The sequence below is a fragment of the Myxine glutinosa genome, chromosome 6 (genome assembly GCF_964187855.1).
Source record: "Myxine glutinosa chromosome 6, kmMyxGlut1.1, whole genome shotgun sequence".
In the NCBI taxonomy this organism is placed as follows: Eukaryota; Metazoa; Chordata; class Myxini; order Myxiniformes; family Myxinidae; genus Myxine; species Myxine glutinosa.
This window is the reverse complement of record NC_136266.1, coordinates 130,849,198-130,863,352: the sequence shown is the minus strand read 5'-3', so window position 1 is coordinate 130,863,352 and position 14,155 is coordinate 130,849,198. Positions and strand designations below refer to the sequence as shown.

General features: G+C 51.8%; 1 protein-coding gene across 5 annotated transcripts in view; it reads left to right on the top strand.

The window, feature by feature from the left end:
* Positions 1–14,155, top strand: part of LOC137430303 (protein LMBR1L) — a 119,211-nt gene that overhangs the window by 36,904 nt on the left and 68,152 nt on the right. For all 5 annotated transcript variants that reach the window (XM_068121080.2, XM_078780543.1, XM_078780542.1 and 2 more), the window contains 2 exons: positions 706–770; positions 1,933–2,005. In XM_068121080.2, coding sequence (XP_067977181.2) covers positions 706–770; positions 1,933–2,005 — 138 coding nt within the window. The remainder of the gene's footprint in view (positions 1–705; positions 771–1,932; positions 2,006–14,155) is intronic.

Below are 14,155 nucleotides of genomic sequence, written 5' to 3'. Positions count from 1 at the left end.
TTGAATGAATGGCTTCGTCAATCTGCAGCCAATCGTCCGTGTAGTACTACTACTACTACTTTAACAGCCCTAATTATTTCCAACTTCCAGTGGTGTCTGCCAGGTTTTTTGGCCAAAGTCTTTCACTAACTGGCTAGCCACACCTGATGCTCATTTTAAGGTGGAAATCATTTGTAATTTATTCAGGGTGCTGACGATAACTCACCTCCTCTTCGCGAAGGACACCATGTTATCTTTAACTTCCACCAACGATCATTGCTGGCAAATTTCGGACGGATGGCGCACACTTCGATCTGTCACCCTGCATGCGAAACCCCAGGGTGACAGTTTATAGCTGGGTCGAGATTTTAACAAATGCTAAAAGGCGAGTGCGCATACATCCAAGTTCTTCTGCTAGCCAATCGTGGACCTACCTCCTGTAAAAGACTCAAAACAAATTTAGCCTCTTTACTCTTTCACAACCAGGGTTGGCGTCAGGAAGGGCATCCGGCCATAAAAACATTGCCTCAAACAGGGAACCATGATTGTCATGGGGCCCGCAAGGCTAACCCCCGCTCTAGCAGGGAAAATGGCCTTAAAACGATCATTCATTCACTCTTTCACAACCAATGAACATGCATCCTATCTACCATTTGCTCTTTGTATAACAGCCCTTCTACCAAGGAGCATTACCAATTGTGCGTGATGTACCTTCTCATTTTGCAGTATGCACTCCTCTCGGCTTGGCCAAGATGTTCGGTGTTACGGGAAAATTGCTTGTGAAACCAACAGTAAGTCGATACCACTTGTCTTTTGAAGGGTGATTGTTTGCTGATGATAAATGTGGGTTTTTGACCTTTGGAGGCAGCCATGATGGATTGATGGGGTTTTTTATGTTCATTTTTAATGTTCATTTTTATTTTTGAAAAGTATCCTCTGCATTAACCCGCAAGCCACAAAATTTCAAACAACTGTATGAACCTTGAGCTGTCACGGTGATACATTAAACACTATAGTTTAACCGCTTTTACTTTAAAGGTGAAGTTTATTGCTTAAAATGATTTAAACCTTTCTTTTGAAAACCGAAAAAAGCACTAATTTGATGGACATTTTTACCCGAACTTAACGTTGTTGTTATTTTGTATACATAGTTGAGGCTCATGGAAGAGCTAGTACCTGTACACTGAAAGGATAAGGATGTAACAGGCCAAAATGAACAGCAGAGATAGGGGAAACGCCAACAGCAGAGCCGAAGGCCAAAACACACACACACACACACACACACACACACACTGAGAGAGAGACTGAGAGAGAGAGAGAGAGACAGAGAGAGAGACAGAGAGAGAGACAGAGAGAGAGACAGAGAGAGAGACAGAGAGAGAGACAGAGAGAGAGACAGAGAGAGAGACAGAGAGAGAGACTGAGAGAGAGAGACAGACTGAGTGAGAGAGAGAGAGACTGAGAGAGAGAGACTGACAATTAATGGGTGTGGGAGAAATGGAGGAGAGGAGAGGAAGGATACAGGGTGGACAAGATGGATACAGAAGGAAACTCTCAGGAGTGAAAACTGTAAATTTGAAAGGAGGAGGGATTGAGGTGGGGTTGAGCGGTGAGGTTAACGAGGGTAGAAAATAACATGGTTTTGGATTGGGCATGATCTGAGGTGGTAGTAAACAGTTGTCTGTCTTGAAGACCTGGAAGAAAGAATGAGATTGAAGAGAATGTGCAAGTTGGTTCCATTGGTGGGGGGAAAAAGCCCATCAAAGCCTGTGTGTTGGTTGCATTGCTAAGTGCAGTTAATGATTGAAGTTCCTTTTTTTAAGTTATGCTATTTCTGTGTTATCCATTTGGAATTTGTTACTTGCAGACAGCAGTTTACTTTGTGTTGGTTATCAAGATCGGTTATTAATCTTGAATTATTTGAAGGCCATGATTGTTGTGTGGACTTTGCAGCTCCTTGAGGACGTGACTGAACAGATCTATTGCTGCAGGCTCGACGAGGCAGCAACCCAGCGGCAGCAGCAAGGCGAGCCTTCATTGCCATCTTCCATCACTGTTGTGTACACCTCATTTAAATAATACCTTTTCTTGATAATCTTCTTTTGTATGCAGCACATGGCTGCAGGTAGCATCATTTTTCTAGGGGGGAGACTGTGCTGCTGTCTCTAGATACGATGGAATGAAAAGTTGCTGTTGCTTTTCGTTGTTGTAACTCATGCGCCAACATTTTTATTTTGCTGGTTTGTGTAAAAAATGTCATAAAGTATTGTGGTACCATAATCGTCTTATCTGTTGATTGCTTCTTTTTTATTTTTATGGTGGGTGGACGTTACGTTTTCACCCGTGTCTGTCTTGTCTGACTGCTTCTGTGAGCAGGATATCTCAAAAAGTTGGGAATGCATTTGGATGACATTTGGTGGACAGGTTGGGTGTGTGATGAGGAAAAATTTATTTGATTTTGGTGAAGATCCAAATCCGAGTTTTATTTTTTTAAGCGATTCTTCACCATTCAGAGATGGGGCCAAAAGGATACATATCATAACATTTCAAAGGTTGGATGACAGAAACAAACCAATTCGATTTTGGTGCAGATACGGCCTATCAGTGGGATACAAAACGTAAACGGTTCAGCCTGGCAGAGGTATGTGCTCTGCATACCTCTGCTGTTCTAGTTTGGTAATTGGTTAGCGGTTAAATATTTGCTTCTCTCATGTATTTACTCTTCATCTGTAACTAGTGATAAAGTACATACATTCTTCGACGTTTTTTGAGCGAGTGCTTAGCTTCTTCTTTTTTTTCCTTTTTTGGGGGGGAATTTTTCAAAAAAAAAAAATTTGTCTCCTTTTATTGGAGAGCTTGAGGCTTCAATTAATTTATGCAAGTTAAAGTTTACATGAAGGAGAAGGTGATTATAGACCAATGAAATGTCCATCAGGTGGGGGTGAGGGGTTATCAATTGTATATAAAAACGAGTGACGCACTGTGGTCACAACTGTGACAAAATCCGGTAATGGGCCGATTGGAAAACACGCATTTACGACACTCTTAAAAGAGGAATAGTGCGATTGGGAAACACATTTAATGCGCTATTCAAAAAATTAACTCCCACACCTCCTATCCATGTCACCCTCCACACGGTTATATCAGAATGAGCTGATTCATCAGACAGTCACGAATTGTTTAACCCCAATATGGGGCTGTTCAAAAATGACATAACGCTTTATTTTCTTATTTTGCATAACGTAACGCCTGATTACTATGCGTGCTGACAGGCTTGATTAAACTTTATTATTCGACGTATGATTAGATTTTTCGGGGTCCCTCACCGTCAAATAACACTCAACCCAAGCAAAGCCAATGGAAATCTGATGCAACAAACCTTGGCAGTGTATTGGCCGTTGGCGGTAGGTCGGGAAGCAGAGGCCTACAGGCTTAATATGTTAGGCCCACCATTAAACCTTGATGGTCACTATATCATTTCATCTGGGTTCTATGATAGGTGGAGTCAAGCGACAGTTGTGGGTGTGGTCTGGCAGCTATCTGACTAAAAGGTGCACATTTCAAAAATCGACCTCCCAACACAACAACAACAACAACAACAACAGAGGCTTTTTGTAGGCTTGTGACATGGCGCAGGTAATAAACAAGAAAAAGAGCAATCGGAGATTGCAAACCCTTGCCAGCATGTATTTTCAGAGGTTTTTAAGGCTTTTGTGTTAAAACAAATATGGCGGCCGAACCACGTGATCGATGACATCAGCATTATTATTTTGTCCCCACTCATTTATTCCTACATTATGCTCCAGAAATTTCATCTTGATCGGATGACATCATAATGGAGGCACCTATGACATCATCATTCACAGATGTTATTCCACATGGAGAGTTCTTTACAATGAGCCATGTCTCAATTTTTCTATTCAGCGCTTTCGGAGATGTAGAGGTGCAAATTTTTCGGTTTTTCCAAGATGGCGGCCAAACCACGTGACTTATGACGTCATAATTATCATTAAATATTCTACAGGTGGAGTTGCACCTATGGTGAAATTGTCCTGTCAATCGGACCAACAGTTGCAGAGAAAATCAAATTTATTCTGTGTGGACAACCAGACAGACAGACAGACAAACAAACGGACTCAAATGCAATACCCTCTCCTCTGGTGAGGGTAATAATGCTGCGCGTCAGAGAGTAAGAGCTGAGCAGACAGCCTTAGGTTCAGCAAAATAAGAATTACCTTATAACCAATAACCCCAGTTGGTGGTGAAGGGAAATCCTGATAATGCATTAAAGGTTTAAAACTGATGGAGAATTAAGTTGAAGAGAGTCTTCTAATAGATTCGGGAACAAAGAGTTCAATTTTATGAAGGACAAAGTTCTCTTTTTTTTGTCATTGTTCACAAGGTTGAGAACATGGCTGGTCTCCATAAATTTGGTGTCTATCATTGCATCTGACAACTAGAACGTCACTCGGTAGAGCGCATACCTCCGTCAGGCTGAACAGTTTATGTTTTGTATCTCACTGGTAGGCCGGATCTGGATCCAGACATTATCCCAAGTCTAATCGGTTTGTTCTTGTCACCTTCCAAACTCATCCACAAAGTTTTGTCATAATCCGCCCACAACTTTTTGAAACATTGTGCCAGATATCGTTTTTGACCCCATCTCTCAATTGTGACGAATCACTTTAAAAACTTTCGCATCTGGATCTTTACCAAAATCGAATCCATTCGTCTGTCACAGACCGAACCTGTTCACCATGCCTCGTCCGAATCCATCTATAAACTTTTGAGATATCCTGCTCACAAACAGACATCCAAACAGGGGTGAATACCTAACTTCCTTCCATCTTTTGTGGCAGAGGTAATTGGTAGCATATGTTCTCCATTTGTAGATGAAAAAACAACCTCAAAGGTGCGGGTTGAAAGGTGAAACAGGATGCTTGTGGTCAGATAGAAACATTGGGGAGTTTAAGTTATTACGGTTAGGGTTAGTTTCATGACTATTTCTCATGTTGAGAATGCGCTTGACAATCGATGTGTGCCAGGTTGTGATAAGCTAACACTATCGTAGGTTACTGTGATCTCCTGCCGTGGCTTTGGGACAATGCCCCTGTGTGGGCTTGATGACAAACAAAATGTATGGCATTATTTGATAATGAGATGCGCATTAAGCATGCTATTGCTACACATGACTGTATTTTAGAGGAAAATGTTGAGCTTCACTTTGCTTTTTGAAATTATTTTTATTTTAGATGGCATGCAATCTATTAAAGCGCGGCGTTACGCGCGCTGCTTGCGAGCAAGGAGGAAGCGGACAAGCGGTAACTTAGAAGCGTCTTTATTTCAGGAGCTCACTGTAACACTAGCGCGCTCCGGGCTGCGCGCCCCGTGTATATCCTCAGGCCACGCCTACCCCTCGGGCGTGGCCGCCGCCCACTTGGTGCGCGGAATGATGTCACCACGCCAGTGGGCTTTCGTGTCCGACACACGCACCCCCCCAGAATTCCCGCGCACCTGGAGGGCCAGTTTGCGGGGCAGACGGATGACCCGGCCGAAGCGCCCCCTGGCGATCGGCGGCGTCCGGGGTGCAGGGATGCCAGGTGGGATGCCCCTGGCTGCCCCTGGGATGGGTGCAGGACCGGGGGGCAGCGTGGCGGCAGGGCTGGGCGGTGCCAGGGGTCTGCCCGCAGGGGGGCGGCCCCAACGCGGGGGTCGGGCCACTGGCGGTGGATGGTCCACGTCGAGGTGGGCCGGCTTGAGGCGGTCTACAGAAACGCGGTCAGGAGTACCGCCGATGTCCAGGGTGAAGTGCTTCGCCCCGGTCTCCAGCACGCGGAAAGGCCCGTCGTACGGGGGCCGCAGTGGTGTCCGGTGGGCATCGTGGCGGACGAAGACGTACTCCGCCGTGCGAAGCTCCGGGGCGACGTGCGTCGGTGGGTGCCCGTGGCATGCCGTTGGCACCGGGGCGAACCTCTGGGCGGTCTCTTGCAGAGCGGAGCGCTGGTGCCGTGGTGACCATGGTGCCGTGGAGTCGGGGAGGAACTCGCCCGGCACCCGCAGCGGTTGCCCGAAGACCAACTCCGCCGCGGATGCACGCAGGTCCTCCTTGGGCGCCGTCCGGAGGCCCAGCAGGACCCAGGGGAGCCTGTCGACCCAGCCGCCGTCGCGGAGGGTGGCCCGGCGCGCGGCCTTCAATGAGCAGTGAAATCGCTCACACAGGCCGTTAGCCTGGGGGTGGTAGGCCGTGGTTCGGTGCAGCCGGACCCCGAGCCCCTGCGTGACCGCCCCCCAGAGCTCCGAGGTGAACTGGGGGCCGCGGTCGGACGAGATGTCTGAGGGGGCGCCGAACCGGGCGACCTAGGTGGCGATGAAAGCCTGCGCGACGTCCGCCGCCGTCGTCGACGCCAAGGGCACGGCCTCCGGCCACCGGGTGGTGCGGTCCACCATGGTGAGGACGTGGGTGAAACCCCGCGAGGGGGGCAGAGGTCCCACCAGGTCCACGTGGACGTGGTCAAACCGGCGTTCCGGCACCGTGAACGGGGCCAACGGGGCCTGGGTGTGCCGGTGCACCTTGGTGCGCTGGCACGCGAGGCACGTCCTGGCCCAGCCGCGGACGGCCTTCTGGAGGCCATGCCAGACGAACTTGTCGGCGATCAACCTTTGGGAGGCCCTCACGCCCGGGTGGGACAGGCCGTGGATGGCGTCAAACACCTGGCGCTGCCAGCCCGCGGGCACGATGGGGCGAGGCCGCCCGAGGGAGACGTCGCACAAGAGGGCCGTGCCCGCGCCGTCGAACGGCACCTCGGTGACGCGGAGGCCCGTGACAGCGGTCCGCAAGGCCTGGATGTCGGGGTCAGCGGCCTGGTCCGCTGCCATCCGGGCATAGTCGATGCCGAGGTGGACTGCGTGGGCGACGGCCCGGGAAAGGCAATCCGCCACCGGGTTGTCCTTCCCCACGACGTGCCGGATGTCCGTCGTGTACTCGGACACGGCCGAGAGGTGACGCTGCTGCCGGGCCGACCACGGCTCGGTGACCTTGCCCATCGCGAAGATCAGCGGCTTGTGGTCGACGAAGGCCGTGAACGCACGGCCCTCGAGCAGATGGCGGAAGTGCCTGACCGCCAAGTGAAGCCCGAGCAACTCGCGGTCGAAGGTACTGTAACGGCATTCGGGCGGGCGAAGCTGCCGGCTAAAGAACGCCAGCGGTTGCCAAGCTCCACGCACCCATTGCTCATGCACCGCGCCCACCGCGTAGTCCGAGGCGTCGGTGGTGAGGGCGATCGGTGCATCGGGCGCCGGGTGCGCGAGCATGGTGGCGTTAGCCAAGGCGAGCTTCGCGCCCGTGAACGCCGTGTCCATCTGCTCGGTCCAGGTAACGTCGCCTTTGCCGGGCTTACCTCGGAGAGCTTCGTGCAGGGGGCACAGGAGCTGGGCGATACGGGGCAGGAACCGATGGTAAAAGTTCACCATGCCCAGGAACTCCTGCAGCCCTCTGATCGTGCGGGGGCGCGGAAACCCCTTCACCGCCTCCACCTTGGCCGGCAGGGGGACGGCTCCGTGCCTGGTGACACGGTGCCCCAGAAAATCGATTACGGCGATGCCGAACCGGCACTTTGCGGGGTTCACAATCAGGCCATGCTGGCCCAAGCGTTCGAAGAGCGTGCGGAGGTGGCGTAGGTGCTCTTCGCGGGACGCGCTGGCGACGAGGATATCGTCCAGGTAGACGTAGACAAAATCCAAGTCGCGCAGGACGCTGTCCATCAGTCGCTGGAACGCCTGAGCCGCATTCTTCAGACCGAAGGGTATCCGCAGGAACTCGAAGAGTCCGAATGGTGTGATGACCGCCGTCTTCGGGACGTCCTCCGGCCTGACGGGGACCTGATGGTAGCCGCGTATGAGGTCCACCTTTGAGAAGAAGGACATGCCCGCCAAACGGGCGGAAAAGTCCTGAATGTGGGGGACGGGGTAGTGGTCGGGAGTGGTGGCGTCATTGAGACGGCGATAGTCCCCGCACGGTTGCCATCCCCCGCCGGGCTTCGGCACGATGTGCAGCGGCGATGCCCAAGCACTCTCCGAGCGCCGAACGATGCCGAGTCGCTCCAGGGTAGCGAACGCCGCTTTTGCCACCGCCAGCTTCGTCGGCTCGAGGCGGCGTGCCCGGGCGTAGACCGGTGGCCCGACGGTGGGGATGTGATGGGCCACCCCGTGCTTGATGGCCCCCGCCGAGAAGGTGGGCCGCGTGAGGGCCGGGAAGCCGGCGAGGAGGCGGGTGAATGCGTCCGCTGCCGGAAGCGTACAGATCAACGTGGCAGGAACCGAACCGTTCGGCAAGCCGCTCGTTGAGCTGCTCGACGAGCTGGGCAGCGCACAATCGAGCGAGCTGAACGTCTCGGCCTGGACAAGACGTCTGCGCTTTACGTCGACCAGGAGCCCATTAGCGCACAGGAAGTCCGCGCCAAGCAGTGCCATGGGCACGTCGGCGGTGACGAACGTCCATCGGAAAACCTGCCCCGCCGAACCGCAGAGAGAGGCAGCGTTTTCCGTACGTACGGATGGGCGTCCCGTTCGCGGCAAGCAGCGCGGGGCCCCCGCCCGCGGCGTGCTTGTCTGACGTACCGGTGGGAACGACACTCACCTGCGCTCCCGTGTCGCACAGGTAACGGCGCCCGGATAAGGTGTCCGTTATGAACAGCAGGCTGCTCGAACGGCCGGCGCTCATCGCCACTATTGAGCGCCGGCCCGGGCGTTTCCCGACCTGTTGAAGGAGCATGGCGGATGACACTGCCGAGCCTCGTGGCCGAACTTGGCGTGGAACCAGCACCAGGTGGTGGAGCTGGAGGAGCGCGGCTGGCTCTGCCAGGCCGGTGGAGTTGGCGGGTTTCCCCGCGGTGGCGGTTTTCGCCGCGGCGGTGGGCGGGGCGTGGCGGCGGTCACGAGGTGCGTATCAGCATGCTGCGTATGCTGTGTAAGCTGATGCTGTGGATCAGCATCATCAGCAGCATCAGCCTTGAGGTCCGTGACGGCCACAAAGTACCTGTCCGCCTCGGCTGCCAATGCTCGGGGTTCCGTTAGCACGGTCCCGGCCAACGCGAGGCGAACCTGCGCTGGAAGTTGGCGACGGAAAAGCGCCCGGAATAGAGAACCGGGGGCTTCGTCGCCCAACAGTGACAGCATATGGTCCATTCGGACCGACGGGCGCGTGTCGCCGAGCTCGGGGAGATCCAGGAGGCGGTCGGCCCGTGCGTCGTCCGTGAGGCCGAACGTGGCTATGAGTAGCCGCTTGAGTGCCTCGTACTTGTGGCCGTCCGGTGGGTGGCGAAGGACGGACACAACTCGAGCGGTCGTGCCGGGCCCGAGGGAGGCGACGACGTGGCGGTGGCGCGTGTCGTCGCCGGTGAGGCGCCGAAGCTAACAACTCGGCCTGGGCCTCCCAAAATTCGGGAAGTTTGATGAAGTTGGCCATGGCAATGGCGTCGTGTGTGGAAGGATCGCTCCGGCAGATCCAACGTCGAGGGTCACCAGTAAAGCGCGGCGTTATGCGCGCTGCTTGCGAGCAAGGAGGAAGCGGACAAGCGGTAACTTATAAGCGTCTTTATTTCAGGAGCTCACTGTAACACTAGCGCGCTCCGGGCTGTGCGCCCCGTGTATATCCTCAGGCCACGCCTACCCCTAGGGCGTGGCCGCCGCCCACTTGGTGCGCGGAATGATGTCACCACGCCAGTGGGCTTTCGTGTCCGCCACACTATTATGTATGCAAATATGGTGGAGATTCTCCGTAGGTGTATGCAAATATGGTGGAGATACTCCTTCCGCCTATAAATGCATTATTGTCAGTCTTAGAACCATTGTCCATATTATTTTAAAATATAAATCGAATCTCCGTTGCCTCTCTATGAAATTGGTTGTAGGATTGTGCAGATAATCTGAATTGCAGCGATTTATTTGTAAAATAAAAAATAGAAATAGGTATATGTGTATATCTTATTATAATAGAGCAAACGTATTTGGTTATGTCGCTATGTATGTTTATATGCGACGAAAACGTATTCTTCTTCTTCAAATAAAATTATCCACCCTCTTAATTAACCCTCTTAATTGCGATAAGACTGCTGAGACCCCTCATACCTTTAACGACCCTTCAACTCCCCCAAGACCCTTCAGACCGCCGAAGACCCAAAACACCGCAAAGACCCAAAACACCCCAAAGACCCAAAACACCCCAAAGACCCAAAACACCCCAAAGACCCAAAACACCCCAAAGACCCAAAACACCCCAAAGACCCAAAACACCCCAAAGACCCAAAATACCCTTTAAGGCCCTGAGGCTCAAAAAGACCCTGAATACCCAAAAACCCAAAACACCCCGAAGACCCAAAACACCCCGAAGACCCAAAACACCCCGAAGACCCAAAACACCCCGTAGACCCAAAACACCCCGAAGACCCAAAACACCCCGAAGACCCAAAAAGACCCAAAGGCCATGAAGACACCGAAGACCCAAAAGACACCGAAGACCCTTAAGACCTAAAAGCCTCTGAAGACACCAAAGACCCCAAAGACCCAAAACACCCCAAAGACCCAAAAAGACCCAAAGACCATGAAGACACCGAAGACCCAAAAGACACCGAAGACCCTTAAGACCTAAAAGCCTCTGAAGACACCAAAGACCCTGAAGACCCAAAACACCTCAAAGACCCAAAATACCCTTAAAGGCCCAGATGATCCAAAAGACCCTGAAGACCCAAATGGCCCTGAAGATCCAAAACACCATGAAGACCCAAAATACACCGAAATGGTCAAAGATGCCTACTCCTTTGAAACGACGTGTGGTGAGGCGTGCCGAGTCACGCTAATATATACATATATATTGTTGCGGTTCTCTACGCCGGCCTTCTTCCCATTACCAAGGGGGGATTAGTCCCCTTGTCTTTGCTGGGCCTGGCGGAACCGAGACTTGAGACGTCCCTCTCGGACACATGCGGAGTAGGGTTTCGGGACCACTCCTCGCTCATACCTAATTCCCTGCGCTGCCCTGGGAGCGAGGAAACAAGCCTCGCACAAACCACGTGTGGTTTTGAGTACGCCGAGCGGATTGCGTACACGTGGTCCGCGCAGTTACTTAGATATTGGAACCCGATTAGAGCGATCCTATTCGTGCCACGCTTAGTCAAATGAGGAAACCACAGGAACGATCGAATCAGGAAGAAAGGAAGAACAAATGGTTTAATTATTTCCCACACGTATATACAAGTTCAAAGACGAAGAGACACAGAGCAATCCTTAAGCAGTCTTAACCTATCCCTTGGACAACGGGCCCGTCTCACACTCGCACAGGGAATTGCAGATGGGCAGGTGTTCACCAACGCTTCCAGAGATGGTCCCCGTCCGGCTCTCCACGGCCCCGGCACGTCCCGCAAAGATGGTGGCAGGCGAAGGCAGGGACTTGTGGCGCGTCTCCCGAACAAGCAGATGATGGGGCGGAACGGCAGAGTGCGGACTTTAGTGCGGCTGGCGGTTACTCAGCCATTTTCACTCCGGTATTCGATTTATAAGCGCGTCTGGCTGCGCCCGCGTATATGTAGTGTTCGCACACGCGGCCAACTCATCTTCTTCGATCCTCCGAGCTGGTTAGCGCACGCGTTCTCGTGCAAGTTCTCTGCTCAACAGCTTTCACCGCTCATCAAGTTCTTTCACCTATCCTTTTGCCGCAAGTCCTCTGCTGTAAACCGTGTGTTCCTCTGCGAGTCCTGTTGAGGGCTTTCGCGCAGCCGGTTTTATAGCTATGCCCCCCGAACGTTCTGGAACTCTCTCAAACCTTCTCACCACGCCCTCTGACGCAACGCCGCCGCCACCACCCGCGAGCTCTGATTGGCGGCTCGTGCTTACCGTCAGCGCTTCCGCCGCTCCACCCTCGACTCCGCCCCGGTCCTCCTAGCCTGCCTCGTGTTAACTCGCCCAATGATCAACCAACGTTTAGCAAACTGGATTGAGGCTATGGTAGCTGGAAAATCGGTGGCAAGTAGGGCCTATTCTCCTGGCTCTACTCAATGCAGAACTAACAAAGGAAAAGGACTAAGCTTACAAATACTAAGACATAACTATACTATCGCGAGGCTACATGTTGCTTGTGTGACTAACTATGGGGGGCAAACTTTAACCTTTATTAAGCTCACTTGACAGACTCAAAACCGCAACACTATATATATATAGTATATATATATATATATTGTTGCGGTTTTGAGAATAAAGGCAAACCCCCCTTTTAGTTAGTTGCACCACAACATGTAGCCTCGCTTTAGTTCAGTTATTTCTTATTCAATGTTAAGTATAGTCTCCTTACCAGTGTTAGTATGCGTTGAGACAGGTAAGTAAGGGTAGGCCTCATTGGGCCTGGAATGCCATGTGCTGGGCCTGGAACAAGTTGAGGAGGCCCGAGGGAGGAGCTAAAGGGGAGTGGCCAACAACAGCAGCCAATGGGAGCTAAAGGGGAGTGGCCAACAACGGCAGCCAATGGGAGCTAAAGGGGAGTGGCCAGCAACGGCGGCCAGGGGAGGTGCTTGGAACATTCTGGTGGGACTCTTGGGGGGGGGGGGGGCTATAAAACCCGGCCCCGGTCCCCCGAACGCGCTCTCGAGGTCGAAGTCTAGGTCGAAGCACGAACTCTCTCTCCATGGCCAAGCTCTCAGCGCGCTCTCTAGCCAAGCTCTCTCGGTGGCCAAGCTCTCAGCTCTGTAGTCGAAGCGGTCTGCCCCTGCTCTCTGCTGCCCTGGAATAAATGCTCTCGCAGGACGATCTCTCCCGTGGCCCCATACTCTAACGATCTCCCTGCCTGGGCTCCCTGCACGAGCGCTTCGCCTCGTTAACTTCGGGACACGCTGGGCGGATTCCCGTGCGTGCACGACTGGAGGGCGACGTCCGGGGCCGCGAACATCCTCGAGGGACACGCCCAACGAGCCGTCCGGGGGCGAGCTGTACCAAGCGGCCGCGGCTTTCAGCGCGTCCTCTTCTTCCTTCCTTTCCCCGCGTGAGTGAGAGGGCCCTTGTCTGGGAGAATTAAGTTAAGAACGATTAAGCTTCTATCCTGTCTCTTTGCTCTGATCATTGCACAAATTGTAATAAACCTGTGTTCTTTGCTTCCAACTTGGCCGTATACGTCTTTTCCACCATTGGCCTCGCATTGTACGAGATAAAACCACTCAATCGGGTTCATAATAATTAACGGCACGAGTCACGTGACACGCAAACCGCTCGGGGCGTATCAACCCAGCGTGACTCGTGCGAGGTTCAGCCCCCGTCCTCATGGCGGCACGTGTATCGAAGGTACTCGGGTATTTGACCGGAAACCCTTACGCGTGCTCGCTGCGGGGTTGGCGGCTGGAATTGCCTCGCAAGCCGCCCTCACGAGTGTAAAGTGGGTAGCGCCCTTGTGGACTCGAAGCTCGAGGGGGAGAAGGGTTTAACCCCCCCCCCCCCCCCCTTAGTACGTCGACGGGCTCGAGATCTGCAACAATATATATATATATATATATAGATATATATATAGTATATATACGTATATATATATATATATATATATGTATGTATATATATATATATATATATATATATATATATATATATATATATATATATACTATATATATATACACATGTATATGTATATATATATACATATATATTATGTATATGTATATATATATACCATATATATGTATATGTATATATATATACATATATATGTATATGTATATATATATACATATATATGTATATATATATGTATATGTATATATATAATAATAATAATAATAATTCATTTATTTTGTATAGCGCTTTTCCAGAAGCCCAAAGGCGCTTTGACAGAGTGGCAAACATAATGCATGACAATACATGAAAACAACAATTGCAAAAAGACAAGAATCAATAGGGAAATATTTAAAGCAAAAGGAGGGAGAAGGAGAAGAGATAGTCAGGGGTTAAATGCTGTGGGTTGAATGTTGAATGCAGTGTTGAACAGGTGGGTCTTTAGTGATGTTTTGAATGTGGTGAGTGAGGACGAGTCTCTGATGGTGTGAGGTAGTGAGTTCCAGAGGGTGGGAGCAGCGATGGAGAAGGCCCTGTCCCCCCAGGATCTGAATTTGGTCCGGATGGAGGGGGTCAGGAGGTTGGTACCAGC